General features: G+C 34.4%; 1 protein-coding gene across 2 annotated transcripts in view; it reads right to left on the bottom strand.

The window, feature by feature from the left end:
- GUCY1A2 (guanylate cyclase 1 soluble subunit alpha 2) overlaps positions 1–18672 on the bottom strand; it is a 431189-nt gene that overhangs the window by 209691 nt on the left and 202826 nt on the right. For both annotated transcript variants that reach the window (XM_027095676.1, XM_027095675.1), the window contains exon 5: positions 12416–12901. In XM_027095676.1, coding sequence (XP_026951477.1) covers positions 12416–12901 — 486 coding nt within the window. The remainder of the gene's footprint in view (positions 1–12415; positions 12902–18672) is intronic.

The raw sequence follows: 18672 nt of genomic DNA on the forward strand, positions 1-18672 counted from the left end.
ACCAAAAAAAAAAAAAAAAAAAAACAATTCAAAAATGAAAAGGCAGGCCATAAATTGACGAAAATATTTGCAAAATATGTATCTAACAAAAAATGGTTAGTATAAGCATATGAAAAGATGCTCAACATCATTTATCATTGGGGAAATTCAAACCAAAACTACAATGAGATATCATTTCATACCCATTAGGATGGTTGTTATCAATGAAACAGAAAATAACAAATGTTGGCAAGAATGTGGAGAAACTGGAATGCTTGTGCATTGCTTACGGGAGTGTAAAATGGTGCAGCTGCTATGCAAAACGTTATGGCAGTTCCTCTAAAATTTATAGAAGCACTTATGATTCAGCAGTTCCACTCTTAGATATATACTCAAAAGAATTGAAAGCAGGGACTTAAACAGGTATTTGTACACCCATGTTCATAGTGGCATTACTCACAATAACCAAAAGGTGGAAGCAACACAAGTGTCCATCAACCAATGAATGGATAAACAAAATGTGGCATATACATACAATGGTATATTACTCAGTCTTAAAAATAAATTCTGATACATGCTACAACATAGATAAACTTTGAAAACATTATGGTAATTGAAATAAGCCAGACAGAAGGACAACAATTATACGATTCTACTTATATGAGGTACCTAGAATAGGTAAATTCATAGAGAGAAAGTAGAATAGTGGTTACCATGGGCTTGAGGGAGTACTGGGGAACTATTGTTTAATCAGTACAGAGCTTCTGTTTGGGATGATGAAAAAGTTCTAAAGATAATGGTAATGATTGTACAACAATGTGAATGTACTAAGTGCATTATAAATTGTAAAAATGATAAATTTTATGTTATGTGTATGTTACTACAACTAAAAAAAAGCTTTATGGTAAATGAGAGAATCCAAATACAAAGGACCACATATTCTGTGATTCCATTTATATGAAATGTCCAGAATTGGCAAATACATAGATTTTTCATCCAGAAAGTATATTAGTGTTTGCCTGGGTCAGGGGGACATAGGGGCATTGGGAGGCAATACCTAAGGGGTGCATTTCTTGGGGAGATGAAAATATTCTAAAATTGATTGTGCTGTTTTTTTGACATCTGTGGATACCCTAACAGCCCTTGAATTCTACACTTTAATGGGTGAATTGTGTGGTACATGAATTATATCTTTAAAAAGCTACTATAAAAATCAATCAATGTAATTCTTCATATTCAGAAAATAAATGAGTAAACCCATGGAAAAAAAAAAAAAAAGCTTTTGCACAGCAAAGGAAACCACTGACAAAATGAAAAGACAACCTATGGAATGGGAGAAAATATATGCAAATAATGATAAGGGGTTAATATCCAAAATATATAAACAGCTCATACAACTCAACAGCAGAAAATAAGACAAAACAAACAAAAAACGACTAAAAAATGGTCAGAAGATCCAAATAGACATTTTTCTAAAGGAGACATACAAATCATCAACAGGGACATGAAAAGATGCTCAACGTTGCTAATCATCAAAGAAAGGCAAATAAAAACCACGATGAGGTATCACCTCACACCTGCCAGAATGGCTATCATCAAAAAGACCACAAATAACAAATGTTGGTGAGGCTTTGGAGAAAAGGGAAACCTGGTACACTGTTGGCAAGAATGTAAATTGCTGCAGCCACTGTGGAAAACAGTATGGTAGTTCCTCAAAAAACTAAAAGTAGAACTACCACATAATCCAGTGATTCCACTCCTAGGTATATAGCCAAAGAAAGCAAAAAAAAAAATTAATTTGAAAATATATATGCACCCCAATGTTCATGGCACCACTATTTACAATAACCAGTACACAGAGGCAACCTAAGTGTGCATCATCAGAAGAATGGATATTGATAATGAATGGATATTGATTATATATATTATATATATGTGATATATATACGTATATATATATATATATATCTCACAATGGACTACTTACTATTCAGGGACAAAAAAGAATGAAACTTTGCCACTTGCAATAACATGGATAAACTTGGAGGGTATTATGCTTAGTGAAATAAGTCAGTCAGAGAAAGGCACATGCTGTATGAAATTACTTATAAGTGAAATCTAAAAAGTTCAACAAACTATTGAATATCACAAAAAAAGAAGCAGACTCACAGATATAGAGAACAAACTAGTGGTTGCCAGTGGGGAGAGGAAATGATGGAGGGACAAGATAGGGATAGGGGGTTGAGAGGTACAAACTGCTATGTTTAAAATAAATAAGCTACAAGGATATATTGTACAGCACAGGGAATAGATTTTAGAATAACTATAAATGGAGCATAACCTTTAAAAATTATGTCACTGTTGCACACTTGAAACATATAATATTGTAAATTAACTATACCTCAACTTAAAAAAAAGAAAAAAAAATTTATAACGAAAATAATATAAAATTATGCAGAAATGTCAAGGTTAAAAAACTTATACCAAGCTTCATTTCAAAATGGAAACACTGGGTATTATTAACCACTCTGTAAAATATTTAATAGAAGCCCTATAAATAAAGAAAGAAAATTGAAAATCAATACAGACGAAAAACAACATCCCAAAACACTTCATTAAATTCAGCAAGAAATTCATCAATTTTGATTTCTGCTTGGCAATCCAAATTGCTTTAGCCTTCTAACTGTCTTCAGAATTTGTCACAACACTAAAAGAAAATGTTCTCTGAATACAGAAGGATGCCATATTAGAGTGTAAAAAAATAAACATTTTAGCTTTAGCTTCACAGTGTTGGTCATAGATCTTGCACAATCCAATATTACTTTAAGAAACACTGTTATCTTCATAAATTGCATATTGTAACAGGTTATTCAGATTAAAATGATCTATGAAGGCAGAATATGGATCCATCTTCAAGAATGAGGATCCATGAGGACCCAGTGAAGATGACATAAATAATGCATTTCAGGGAGCTATCTTTTTTGCCTCCTCTTTTTACCTTTCTCCCTACTCTGCCTTCACAGTTTTCTCTGGCATAAGATGTAATTCTAATAACCTGGAAAAATGAACCTAAGGAAATAAGCATTTTATCTATTTCTAATAAGCACTGGCTATACAATATTTATATACATACAAATACATGGACATATCAGCATATACATATAAAACATACAACCACTCACCATATATGCTCAGATCAGCTATTTGAGAAAGGGTAATTAACATTTATATTTACTACAATGGACTAGACACTGTCACAAGCATTTTTACATTCATTTAATTTAAAAGCTTAAAAAAATAACTATGAACATAGATAATTTTTTCTTTATTTACAGGTGGTGCAACTGAAGCACAGAGATAAAATAAGTGGTTAAAGGTAGAAAGATGAGAACTCCAAATAATGTACTTAAGATAGCACTGGGATTCCACAATTTTAGCTAAATGGAATGAGAGTGATGTGGAGAAGAATACATTCTCTTCTCTTTTTCTCTCTTATCTCCAGCCTAAGCACTTGACAAAAGAAAAACTACAAATGAGACAAAACCATTGTCAGTTAATTTTTAGGGCATTATGGTATTTTGAAACTGACAATATAATCCCCCCAGTAGAAAAGTTATCAGAACAAAACACTTATCTTTGACTTTCATCTTCCTTCTAAAGAATATAAATTAGTTTTCTACTCATTAAAATTGTGCTAAAAAAATACTATTCCTGCTCTGCAAATAGGTTCATCTGTACCATTTTTCTAGATTCCACATTTATGCATTAATATACAATATTTGTTTTTCTCTTGCATTAATGTATGATATTTGTAACTTCCATCCACGTTTCTACAAATGACCCAATTTTGTTCCTTTTAATGGCTGAGTAATATTCCATTGTATACATATACCACATTTTCTTTATCCATTCCTCTGCTGATGGACATTTAGGTTGCTTCCATGCCCTGGCTATTGTAAATAATGCTGCAATGAACATTGGGGTGCATGTGAATTTTTGAATTATGGTTTTCTCAGGGTATATGCCCAGTAGTGGGATTACTGGGTCATATGGTAGTTCTATTTTTAGTTTTTTAAGGAACCTATTTTCAAGGCAGGAATAGAGATGCAGACTTAGAGAATGGACATGTGGACACAGGGTGGAGGGGGGTTGGGATGAATTGGGAGATTGGGATTGACATATATGCACTACTACATGTAAAATAGGTAGCTAGTGGGAACCTGCTGTATAAAACAGGGAGCTCAGCTCGGTGCTCTGTGGGGACCTAGATGGGTGGGATGGGGATGCGGTGGGAGGGAGGTCCAAGAGGGAGGGCATATATGTATACATATAGCTGATTCACTTTGTTGTACAGCAGAAACTAACACAACAGTGTAAAGCAACTATACCCCTATATATATATATTACTAATTCCAAAACATTCTGTAGGCTTCTATGAGAGTCATGCCCTGTTGTCAAATGAGTGAGTCAAAAATGTTTATTGAATGAGTGAATAAATGAACTGATTATCTTACTTCAGAAGTTCCTCTCTTCTAGACTTACTAGAAGACACTGTTATCTTATTTCCAATAATATAGCTGCAAAAGTAAATGGCATTGACATTGATGGAAGCCACTAAAAAGAACTAGTATAAATCTTTAGTAGTTTTCAATTTCAAAAGTGTGCACTGATCAATGAAGCAGAAAATATGTAAATCTTAGGGGAAAATGAACCAGTCACTCTCTACTAAATGGAACTGGTATTTATTGCTGGAAAATGGAGTAAAATATATAAATATTTATAAAATTCTAAGAATAACCTAATACCTAAGTACTTTAAAGTGCTATTTTATCATAAGGCAAAATGAGGGGGAAAGGAAGCATTTCATTTTGTTTTTTCCTGCAAAATCCTCAATTCACACTGAAAGGATATTCTTGACATTCTACTTCGTTTTCTGAAGCCTGGCTGAAGTCCAGTGAACAGTGGTTTTAGTAACTCCATACTAATCAAATGTTAAGACAAATCAAACTTCTTGAGGCATAGTGTTCTGTAGCTTTGTAACTTTATATGAGAAACATCTGCTTTCAGCTCTTATCAGGGAGGTTAAAGATGGAGATTCAAGTCTGAAAGAGGTCCTTATCAAGTTTACAAAATGCTAGCATATCAGTTGTGCAAAGCCCAAGTGGTCTTCACCAAGATGTCTGAATCCAAAGAGTTTGTCTGATTCTCAATTTCCCTGTGATATTAACAAGTTCACTCAAAACTGAACTCTGATCACCTTATACATAAACCTTTCCATCATGGATATTTAACATCTACTTATATAAATTAAGTGGGATACATGATCTTAATGGTTTTTCTAGCCCTTTATTGGTATTGTATTTATGGAGGTTTTGAGCTTGTAAAGTCAACAAAGTGCTTCCACTGGTCTTTGAGATTTTCAGAACTCAAGGTGTTCAGCAATTTTCAAATTTTATTCATGCCAAGAGTGCCCCCAAATACAGTCAATTTATTTTCAAGAGTGGATAGAATGAACCTGATAACTCTGGCTTCTCTGTAGGTTTAATTTCTGTTTTAGAATTTAAAAGCTCAGCAGACATCTCTATATTCCTTTGAGGTTGCCATATTTGGTTTCCCTTTGACTCTATAGTGGAGGTTGTATGCATCCTCTGACTCCAAGTCTTTCCTGCCCAGGGAAAAGATGCTAGTTCCCATCAAAGTTTCCCCTGATGCCTATCTTCATACTTGTTACCTGGTATCCAGTTCCCATAATCTTTGTGTCCAGTCCCAAGGTCTTGCATTCCCTAAGAGTAAGCCTGGATTTCTGTTCCTTCCTACTTTGCTGGACTCAGCTCTTCCACCTGGACTTACAATACTTGTATTCCCTTGCCAATATGAACTTTGTGTTGTTGGTTTTTAGATCTCAACATCGGATTCCATGATCTAACAAAATTCTGGTCCTGGCATGTCCTGGTTGCCCCATCCTGTCTTTCTACTCTTTCTTCCCAACCCAAGCCGGACACTGATACTCAGCGTTTAACTCTACAAACATTTGTAAACCAGGTTTGGAGTTTGTGATGGGAATGCCTCTCTACTCCCACCCCAGGAGAGGAAAGTATTTTATTACTAACATGCTTTAGAGTTGCCTGGCCAAGGTGATTTTAAAAAATATCAACTTTTATTGTTTCATTCTTTTAAAATTATACTCCTTATTGCCTGCACTTGGGATCACTGATCCCACTGTTTCCTTGGTACACTACTTCTCCATAAGAGAAATTAAGGGAGAAGATGCTAGCTAGTTTCTGACAAAAAGGGAGTATGGCAAATGGAAGAGTCCCTAACTTTTAAAGATGCAGCTTCTCAGAACTCTGAACTATTTGCGACTCAAGAGATGGGAGTGGAATTGGGTTATGTTGTCATAATGTTTTCCTTATCATTTGATAGTACAACTATAGTTACTGATCACGTAAAATAGTTTTGAAACAGTTTCCACTTTTGCTATTATTTGATCTTTGTCTAGATCTTTTTCCACAGCCTAAAACTTGTGGGAAAATTGGAGATTTTTAGAATCAGACAAGTGTCGGTTCAAATTCTGATTCAATAGCAATATTATCTGGATTATTTAACTTCTCTGAAATTTAGATTATTTATCTGAAAATGGAGATAATGTAACAAGTCCACATGTTAGTCATGGAGTATTAAATGAGATCATATTTTATTCTTTTCTAATAAGCACTGAGTACACTTTATTTATGTACATACAAAAACATACAAAATAATCACATAATACATACACACTCCCATATGTCCAAATGTACCTATCTGAGAAAAAAATGACAACTAACATGTCCATTTACTACTATACACCAGGTGCTAATCTTAACTTTACAGTTTATAGAACGGGAGGGAAATTAAGAAAGTGTTAAAGGTGAAAAGGTGAGCGCTATAAGGAGTGTATTTAAGACAGCACTGGGAAACTGCAGCCTTGGCTGAATGCAATAAGAGGAGCATGGAGAAAGATTCATCGTCCTCTTTACTTCTCCTCTATTTCAAACTAAAGGGCTTGGCAAAGACAAAAATATAAAATGAGGCAAAACTCACATTATGTTGTTTCAACATCCAATACTATTATTACTACATTTAGTTATTATTTATTATTATCTATATACAATTGACTTAAATAGTTAGAGTTACTTGTTCTTTATTTTATTTATTCTCTACCTCCTATAAAACCTGAGGAGCAAAATATTATATAATATATTATGTTGACTATTTGCTGAATATTTGCTTTTCTAATTATGAGATCAAAATTATAATCCATGCTTCCTTCAATTTATCTTGTTCTTATTTAGCAGTCATACACCTGTAACATCTTGCCAGTCAAGCATTTTTAAAGACTAATTTTCTCAATGCTTGCAATATGCACAGTAAAATATACAGCATCTTCCTTAACCTCCTACTTTATAGGAAGCTTGATTATTTTAGCAGAACCTTCTTATTATGGCCTAATTTTGTTAAATTCTGTCATTATAATTCATCACTGCATCATATCCCTTATGATAGGAAAACATGAGATAAGATGATCAAGAGAAGGGCAACAAATAAATTTAGAGACTGGAGTCTTGTTGCATGTAACAGACTTTGAATGCCCCCTGTGAGGCCCTCTCTCTAGTTCTCTAGTTCTTTTTTCTTAACATTCAGCTTTACTTGGTTTCCTTTCACTTTTCTAACATAAAACAAAAGTGAGTTATCCCTTATTTATCTCTGTGGTATAATTATTCCACCAAAAATTCTACACATACTTTAAATCCAACAAAATACTTATGAATTTTATAAAATCAGCAGATTTATAATCCTTAAAAAAATTCTGTCATCTTTGGGATTTTTTCAATAGCAATTAAAATTTTAGCAAATAGTTCTTGGTATAAAATAGCACTCTGTAAATATTCTAGAAAATAAGCTGGAAAGATTACAATAATTAGAAACCTTAAATTAGGCTGGTCAGATCGAGAATTTCTAAATTATATACCTCTAATGTAGTTATCATAATGTATTGATACTTCATTTTATCCTAAACAAGGGTAATATTCTCTTTATTTGTCCTTCCGTCTCTCTGGCCATATCATTAATCTGGCTTCAGCACATATTGTGTTTCCCGGTCTGGATCCCCCAGATTCAACCTCCATAAGCCTGAGTAAACATCAAAGCCACCATATACACCTATCATACCAGATACATATACACACTAGTATTGGAGATACATTAAAAATACCTGGCTCTGTTGATGGTTTCCTTTGCTGTGCAAAATATTTTAAGTTTAATCAGGTCCCATTTGTTTATTTTTTGCTTTTGTTAACATTAGGAGATAGATCCCCAAAAATATTGCTGAAATTTCTGTCAAAGAATGTTCTGCCTATGTTTTCCTCTAGGAGTTTTATAGTATTCAGCCTTACATTTAGGTCCTTAATCCATTTTGAGTTAATTTTTGTATATGGTGTTAGATAATGTTCTAATTTCATTCTTTTACAAGTAACTGTCCATTTTTCCCAGCACGACTTATTGAAGAGAATATATTTTCTCCATTGTATATCCTTGCTTCCTCTGTCACAGATTAATTGACTAAAACTGTGTGAATTTACTTCGGGGTTCTCTGTTATGTTCCACTGATCTATGTGTCTGTTTTTGTGCCAGTACCATATGGTTTTGATGACTGTAGCTTTGTAGTATAGTCTGAAGTCAGCTATGGAGTTGTTTCTTCTAGCTCCATTTTTCTTTCTCAAGATTGTTTTGGCTATTTGTGGTCTTTTGTGTTTCCACATAAATTTTAAAATTATTTGTTCTAGTTCTGTAAAAAATATCATTGGTGTTTTGATAGGGATTGCATTAAATCTATCGATTGCCTGATGTAGTATGGTCCTTTTAACAATATTGATTCTTCCAATCCAATAACACAGTATATCTTTCCATCTGTTTGTGTCATCCTCAATTTCTTTCATCTGTGTCTTATAGTTTTCCGAGTACAGGACTTTTACCTCCTTAGGTAGGTTTATTCCTAGGTATTTTATTCTTTTTGATGCGATGGTAAATGGAAGTTTCTTTAATTTCTCTTTCTGATATTTTGTTGTTAGTGTATAGCAATGCAACAGATTTCTGTATATTAACTTTGTATCCTGTAACTTTACCAAATTCATTGATGAGCTCTAGTAGTTTTCTGGTGACATCTTTAGGTTTTTTATTTGTAGTATCATGACATCTGCAAACAGTGACAGTTTTGCTTCTTCTTTTCCAATTTGGATTCTTTTTATTTTCTTTTCTTCTTATGATTGTCATGTCTAGGACTTCCCAAACTATGTTGAATAAAAGTGGTGAGAGTGAACATCTTTGTCTTGTTCCTGATCTTAGAGGAAATGCTTTCATCTTTTCACCATTGAGTATAATGTACGACGTTAGTTGTTGGGTTTTCATATATGGCCTTTTTCATGTTAAGGTATGTTCTCTCCATGCCAATCTTCTGAACACAGAAGATATTTGCAAATGATATGACCAATAAGGGGTTAAAATCCAACACATATAAACAGCTTATAAAACTCAACATCAAAAACACAAACAACCTGATTAAAAATGGGCAGAAGAACTGAATAGACATTTTTCCAAAGAGGAAATGCAGATGACCAACAGGCACATGAAAAGATGCTCAATATTGCTAATCATAAGAGAAATGCAAATCAAACCCACAACAAGATATCACCTCACACAGGTCAGAATGGCTATCATCAAAAAGAAAACAAATAACAAATGTTAGCAAGGATGTGAAGAAAAGGGAACCCTCTTACACTGTTGGTGGGAAAGTAAATTGGTGCAGCCACTGTGCGGGTAAATTGGTGCAGCAGTAACCAGTTTTGAGGTTGCTCAAAAAACAAAATACAGAACTACAAAATGATCCAGCAATTCCACACCTGGGTATATATCATAAAGAAACAAAAAGAGTAATTCAAAAAGATTCTTGCACCCCAAAGTTGCTAGCAACATTATTTACAATTGCCAAGGAATGGAAGCAACCTAAGCGTCCATCAACAGATGAATGGATAAAGATGTGGTATATGTAGACAACAGAATACTACTCAGCCATAAAAAGAATGAAATTTTGCCATTTGTAGCAACATGGATGGACTTAGAGAGCATTATGCTAAGTGAAATAAGTCAGACAGAGAAAGACAAATACTGTATGATATCACTTACATATGGAATCTAAAAAATACAACAAACTAGTGAATAAAACAAAAAAGAAGCAGACATCACAGATATAGAGAACAAACTAGTTGTTACCAATGGGGAGAGTGAACAGAGGAGCGGCAAAATTGGGATGGGGTAAAAAAAGGGGTACTGTGGTACTGTATAAAATCATATGTATGAAACTTTTGAAAACTGTAAAGCGCTATAGGATTTAAAGGATCGTACATTCAATTAAAAAAACAAATTAAAAAAACACACCTGGCTCTGGTATCATTTTACCTTATAATTTATTGCTAAAATTTCATAAGAAATTTCAGTTTAAGAGAATCTGTGAACCTAACTGTTTTGTTTACTTTTCAATATATATATGAAATATGGAAAGCAGAGTCTTGAGTACCTGAGAATGAGTAGATCCATTCTGTAATTTAAAACATGCTGATAATTATTTATAACTATATGAACTATTTGAAGTCATTCAGTATATTCCCACAGATTTTCTTTTTCTGTGAGGTGTCCTAGCTTATCTCCAGGGAAGGAAGACTTGATGTCTGTAAAATGAACTGTATTTTTAAAACTTGAAATTGTTTTTGTACCCTCAGAAGATATCACATTTTTTCTTTTCTCAAAGCCAAACTGATACTTATATTTAAATCAGGGATTTCCATGTTTTGCCAGAAAAGAATCTATTTTTCATGCTCATTTAGCTGCACAGACTTAGAGCCACAAAAACATATGACTACTTTAGCTGAAGGAAACTAACACTGCAAATCAATGATTTAGAAGGAAGTGATTGTGGTTGCAGAGCTTGGTGCAATAGTGCCCAAAGTCTGGAGAATTCTCTGGTGGTCCAGTGGTTAAGACTCCATGTTATCACTGTCATGCAGGTTCAATCCCTGGTCAGGGAACTATGATCCCACAAGCAGGGTGGCCAAAAAAAATAGTGCCCAAAGTCTGAAGGAAAAAGAGTGCTGGAAATTCAGGACAATCTGCTCTCTCTTCTGGAATTGACAGTGATAGACTCATCATGTCTCTGGTTTAGGACCAGACATTTGGCTGCCTATGCCATAAATTACATAAAAATAAACTATAAGGAAGTTAAATATAATTTATAAAAACTCTTATTTTGTATAACAAAGCAAATCCTCATACATATGTCACACTGAGGGTTTACCACTCAGAAGAGGCTTTCTAAAATATTTAACACTGGTTGTATATCATACATAATGGAACTAGTGAACATCTTTCCATAAAGGAGATACACCTAAATGAAAACACCCTCTGGATCATAATATGAAACTAAAATGTGAAACAGATTCTTTCTGAATCTGTTTATGTGTAGATCATACTATGAAAGAAGTAGAAGTCTAGATGATTAGTAAAGAAGAAAAAAAAATCTAAAATTCACTAGTTTGTTTGTACTAAAAGTAATTGCTGTCCTCCATATTAAAAACAAAAAGCCATGCACCCTGACATTTTGCAATCCATGTGAAATTTTATGTAAAGTTACAGTTATTCAATACATAGACATGAAGCTGAATCACTCAAAATATTACTATAATTTTAATAAGAAATTAATAAGGAGTTTGCCAAATTAGACTAACATATGATGACTTGTATACATTTTCAAAACTCTTCCATTAAGTAGCTTGGAAAATTAAGGTGCTTACAACTAAAAACCATTGGTTATTTGGATAATAACTAGAATATTTACATGTATTCTTTCAGAATTAGAGGGACCTCAATTAATTGACAGTGAAGAGCAAAATACCGATTAACCATGATTTAACTCACAATGCAATGCATGTTTTAACATAAATTGCTGTTTCCTTTTAACTGCCAATATAAAACTTTTACTTTATATCATAATCCTACTCTTTAGGAAAAACTAATTATATGGTTAAAAGTTGCCTAGATTTCAGCAAGTTTATTTATTTATTTTTGATAATAATGAATTTAGAGTACTAGTTCTATAGAATTTTTCCTTACTGAGCAATATCATGATTCACAGTTAGTTTATCAATAGTATAAATCAACTCATAATGAAAGTTTACTCATAGAGCAGAAATACTTGTATTCTGTATAAATACTGATATTTCTAAATTAAAATTATCCACAATTTACTATCAAGTTTCAAAAGAGAAATATGCTTGTATGCTTGTAATTTAATGAAGATGACAATTTACTACTAAAAAGTATTTATATATAAGTAACTAAACCCCATTACCTTATAAATATCCAAAAATCCACATTGGTGGTCAAATCTTGTGTACAGTTCATTCAGCATGCTGATTACTTGCATGGGGGTACACTGGGCACATATGGCTGTGAAGCCAACAATGTCTGAAAAGAGCATGGTGACATCATCAAACTTTCTGGCTTGCACTTGCTGCCCTTGCCACAATTGCTGGGCTACATCACCAGGGAAAATAGAATATAGAAGATCCACTGTTTTTTTTTTCTCTTCTTCTAGGGCCTGGTGAGTTCTTTCTAAAGTTGCTTTTAATTTATCCATCCTCTTCTTCAAGCCATCTTGGGCCTTTGCCTGCTCACCAACCAAAATTACATCTCGGGTAGCATCATGGATAGGGATGTCCGAGAGATGCAGCCCTCGTCCCATGAGTTCATCCAACTTGTCCACACATGGAGAACCCAAGAATAAAATAGAATTTGATTCTGAGACATGGATCATTTGTCCTTTAACTTCCATCACCTGCAAAATTAACACAGAATTTTGATCAGCACTATTCACATAGTAGGTTCACAAAAATTAATTTATTGTCTGATGGAGAGGAAGAATAAGAAATTAGCTCTATTGAATTTCTGCATCCATACAGGCAAATTTAAATGTGATTTATGGCCAATATAAGTTATGATTCTAAATAGAAACATTTGTTATTGTTTCCCACTTGGTCACTTTCTTAACACAATGGAAAGGAAGGAAGATCAATGAGAAATGAAACAGCAAAACATTTTCAGTCAAAATGAAATTGCACCCAGGTACATCATGAAACTGGTTCATGAGCCAGTTCAAAAACTTTCAACCTGCTTAGTAATAGTAGAATTAGGATAAATCCATCTGTCAATATAACTGCCTTTAACTGTCATTAAAATAATACTCAGAAAATAAGTTCAGGAGACTAAATGAATACAAATAATTGTTTAGCCTTATGTAAGTCATTTTTCACCAGCTGTAGTCCTATGAAAATATATTAGATTTTGCACTGACTAGATTAGTTGACAATTCATTTGTTCTTAAAAATAAAAAATTATACTAGATGTCATTAAGCCAGCCAGTATTACCAGAAAATAACAATCAACTAGCATGTTCAATATAAGCTAAAAATAGCCCTCCAAGTTGGGACAGTATTAAAGGAATTCAGTTAATAAGATAAAGAATTTGAAGATGTAGTAATTTAAATCTATCCCTCCTTTCTGTACTATTTGACTGGAGAATTTGAGAACTGATGTTTAATGAAAAATTTCATGAACACTGGTTTATGCTATTTTAGCTTGGTTCCCCAAGGAACACTCAGAGGGGATAAGCATCAGTAGGGAAGGAAGGAAGCCTTAGGATATGGTTATGCAAATATAGTTATTTGGGTTAGGATAAGATATTTCAGCACATCTGGAGAGGAAGCTAGTTGTAATTACCTGGAGAGAACAGCCTATAAGTAGACCAACTGAGACTGTGCAACAGTTTTATCTATGTCACTTTCCCCAACTACATGGAATGTGTTCAATACATTTATTTTCTTTTGTTCTTCATAGCATGATGTAGTTAGGCTAGTTGATGAAATTGGAGGCATAGAACAAATATGGGGTAAAACTAAAGAGATTTGGATTTGTAAGCCTGCAAATGTTTTACTTTGTTCCCCCTGCACCATTTACCAAGATCTAGTCTACATAAGGAAATAAAATTGAATCCTTGCTTCATGTTATATCTTTAATGAAATGAAATATTCACTTTTTTATATAAAGATTCTGCAAGTGTTCAGTATTTCAGCATTTTTTACATAATAATCTAATTTATTCATTGAAGTGTTTATTGAGTGTTTGCTATTTACTAGTACTTCTCTGGATGATAAACATAAAAAGATAAAACAAATTTCCTCTTTTCAAAGTTAGCACAGTATGGAAGGGAGAGCCAAATCTATATAGCCCATAGAATAGAATGAAGAAGACCCTTCAATTCCCAATTTAAGGTGGGCTCTCAAAAGACTACAGGCTATAGTTTGAATACAAAGAAAGTAATTATCCTGAAAAGTATTTCCAGATTATTACATATATGCCTGATATGCTTTTTTGGGGGAGGGGTTTGTTAGTGATATATACTTGTTAGAATATTAAAGGTGTAATAAAGAAGATACACATAATGTATAACCTCATAGTTTAACAATTAGTACTTTAATTTTTTTTCTTATGATTTAAGGCAAACCTCTGATATTCATAGATTTAGACCTCCATCTGGTCTCTCCCTTTTTTCTCGGATTTCTTTCTAATTATTTTCTTTTCCTTCTACATCTTACTTTCTTCTCTCTTCTCCTCTTTGTTCTTTGACCTTACTTTTTTTTTTTTTTCCCAATATGCTATCTTCATTCAGTCTTTATCTCTCCTGCTTGTCTGGTTTTCTTTCTCATCACTGGTTTCTTTCATCTTCCTCACTGGTGTTTCCTTTTTCTTTTTCTTTCTCTTTTTTCCCTATGTATTAATCTCCACATTTACCATCACAAATGGACCTTTTCCTTTTCCACCTTTGCTTTCACCTCCCTTTTTATTTTAAATATGAAATCAGTATATGTATACAGGCATAAACAATATTATACATTATTTGCTATGTGTAATAAATAAGAGTGTTTTTCTTTAACTTACAAAGAAGCTGAATGCAATATGTTATATTCCACCTCAAAAAAACAAAACATATTCTTGATTTATATATGGCATTAGTTCATTTTTTGAAGTCTCTGAATCAGCAGAGCCTGAGAGAATAAAATAATTGATTACTTCTTACATAACAGAAAAAAAAATTCATGAAAGAGAAACCACAATATACACGGTATATAACTTAATTTTAGAATATTTTTCATCAGTGAATTTTTTCCTTATTTATAATTGGGTAAATATCACTGGAGCATTTGTGTCTCTGTCATAAATGCAGGTTTAGCCTAATTGGAAAATAATATAAATTAGTATTCTTGAATTGTTTTTGCTTTATTATAATTATAAATTCAGATATTCACCATGATTGCACTTATTGATTTAGCAGTATGCACAACTATTATAGGAACTACGTATTTTTATGTGGAGGAGACAAATTTGTGAACAACTACATTAAATTAAAACATCCCCTTAAGGTTTTATTGCATTCTAAATTATATTAAAGGGCTTCCCTGGTGGTGCAGTGGTTGAGAGTCCGCCTGCCGATGCGGGGGACACGGGTTCGTGCCCTGGTCCGGGAGGATCCCATATGCCATGGAGCGGCTGGGCCCATGGGCCATGGCTGCTGGGCCTGCATGTCCGGAGCCTGTGCTCCACAGCGGGAGAGACCGCAGTGGTGAGAGGCCCGCGTAACACACACACACACAAAAATTATATTAAAGTTTTAATAAAATAGCATAAGGCATAATGAAAATAAACTGTCTTTAAATCTATCAGATTTCATAAATTGGTAAGCATAATACAGGGGAATGGGCTAAAAATTAGAATGGAGCTGACAGAGAATAGAATCAGCGAGGATAGTTCCATAGAATTTACTCAATCTGAACAAGGAAAATAGACTGAAAAAAATAAACAGAGCTTCAGGGACCTGTAGCAAAATAACAAAAAATCCAATATTCATATCATGGGAGTCCTAGAAGCATTTGAAGTAATAATGGCTGAAAGTGTCTCAAATCTGATAGAAGATATAAATGCTCAGAATCAACAAGCTATGTGAATATCTAGTAGGATAAAACCAAAGAAATCAATCTCAAGACATATTATAATTAAATTTTGAAAACTAAATTCAAAGAAAATATCTTGAAAACAGTCACAGAGAAAAGATGTACTACTTGTAGGGAACACTAATTTGAATGGCAGTTGATTTCTCATCTGAAACTATGGAGGTCAAAAGAAAGCAGTACATTTTTTTAGATACTGAAAGAAAAGAAGTGTCAATTGCGAATTCTATGTCTGGGGTAACTACTCTTGAAAAATGAAGGGGGAATAAAGACATTGTCAATTGAAGGAAAGCTAAAAGTCTTTGTCCTAACAGAACAGCTAAAGAAAGATCTTAAAATTGAATGAAATAAGAGAAATAATGTTCTAAGGAGAATCAGGAAGGGAGAAAAGAAAAGGATGGAAAGACTAAAAATACTGGTAAATACAATATTATCCTTCTCCTCATAAGCTGTCTAAATCACATGTGATGATTGCAACAAAAATTATAACACTAATGATTCTCATTACAAGTGTCCTCCTTATAAGAGAAAAGCAGAGGGAGATTATACACACACACACACACACACACACACACACACACACACCCACACACACACGCACAAAGACAGTGTGAAAAAGACAAAGATTGGAGTGATGCAATCACAAACCAAGAAATACCAAGGCATGCCAGTAGGCACCAGAAGCTAGAAAGGTCAAGAAACCTATTCTCCTCCAGATCCTGTGGAAAGAGCAAGGAGCTATCCACACTTTGATTTTAGATTCTGACCTCTAGGGCTGTGAAAGAATAAATTTCTGTTGTCTTACACTACCCAGTTTGTGGTTATTTGTTACAGTAGCCACAGGAAACTGATACAGATCAGAACAACAAACTCAACAAATAAGATCTAATTGAGAGATATAGGGTGATCCACCCAACAGCAGAAGAATACATGTTTTTCAAAGAACCTGTGTAACATACACTAAGATTGACCATATTGTAGGCCATGAAAAAAACACCACAACAAATTTTTAAAATTCAAATTATATGGAATATGTTCTCTGACCACATGGAATAAAACTAGAAATAAAGACATATTCATAATAGCCAAACATTGGAAACAATCCAGACGTATTTCAGTGGGTGAATGGTTAAACCAAACATGAGACACTATTCAGCAATATAAAGAAATTATCTATTGATATAGGCAAAATATTAGGTAAACTTGTAGGGAATTATGATAAATGAAAAATTGCTGGGGGAGGAACCAAGATGGCAGAGTAGAAGAATGTGCTCTCACTCCCTCTTGCGAGAACACCAGAATCAAAACTAGCTGCTGGACAATCATCGACAGGAAGACACTGGAACTTACACACAAAGATACCCCACATCCAAAGACAAAGGAGAAGCCACAATGAGATGGTAAGAGGGGCACAATCACAGTAAAATCAAATCCCATAACTGCTGGGTGGATGACTCACAGACTGGAGAACACTTATACCACAGAACTCCACCCACTGGAGTGAAGGTTCTGAGCCCCACGTCAGGCTTCCCAACCTGGGGGTCTGGCAATGGGAGGAAGAATTCCTAGAGAATCAGACTTTGAAGTCTAGTGGGAATTGATAGCAGGACTTCGAAAGGACTGGGGGAAACAGAGACTCCACTCTTGGAGGTCACACACAAAGTAGTGTGTGCATCGGGACCCAGGGGAAGGAGCAGGGACCCCAGGGGAGACTGAACCAGACCTACCTGCTAGTGGTGGAGGGTCTCCTGCAGAGGTGGGAAGTGGCTGTGGCTCACCGTGGGGATATGGACACTGGAAGCAGAAGTTCTGGGAAGTACTCCTTGGCGTGAGCCCTCCCAGAGTCTGTCATTAGCCCCACCAAAGAGGCAGGTAGGCTTCAGTGTTGGGTTGCTCAGGCAAAACAACCAACAGGAAGGGAACCCAGCCCCACCTATCAACATCCAAGTGGATTAAAGTTTTAATGAGCTCTGCCCAACAGAGCAAGAGTCAGCTCCACCCACAACCAGTCCCTCCTATCAGGAAACTTACACAAGTCTCTTAGATAGCCTCATCCATCAGAGGGTAGATAGCAGAAGCAAGAAGAACTACAATCCTGCAGCCTGTGGAACAAAAAACACATTCACAGAAAGATAGACAAGATGAAAAGGCAGAGGGCTATGTACCAGGTGAAGGAACAAGATAAAACCACAGAAAAACAACTAAATGAAGCGCAGATAGGCAACCTTCCAGAAACAGACTTCAGAATAATGATAGTGAAGACGATCCAGGACCTCAGGAAAAGAATGGAGGCAAAGATTGAGAAGATGCAAGAAATGTTTAACAAAGACCTAGAAGAATCAAAGAACAAACAAACAGAAATGAACAATTCAAAAACTGAAATGAAAACTACACTAGAAGGAATCAATAGCAGAATAACTGAGGGAGAAGAACAGATAAGTGACCTGGAAGACAGAATGGTGGAATTCACTGCTGCAGAACAGAATAAAGAAAAAAGAATGAAAAGAAATGAAAAGAGCCTAAGAGACATCTGGGACAACATTTG

Source organism: Aethalodelphis obliquidens, unplaced genomic scaffold (genome assembly GCF_003676395.1).
Source record: "Aethalodelphis obliquidens isolate GAN/ISIS:26980383/991018 unplaced genomic scaffold, ASM367639v1 scaffold93, whole genome shotgun sequence".
In the NCBI taxonomy this organism is placed as follows: domain Eukaryota; kingdom Metazoa; phylum Chordata; class Mammalia; order Artiodactyla; family Delphinidae; genus Aethalodelphis; species Aethalodelphis obliquidens.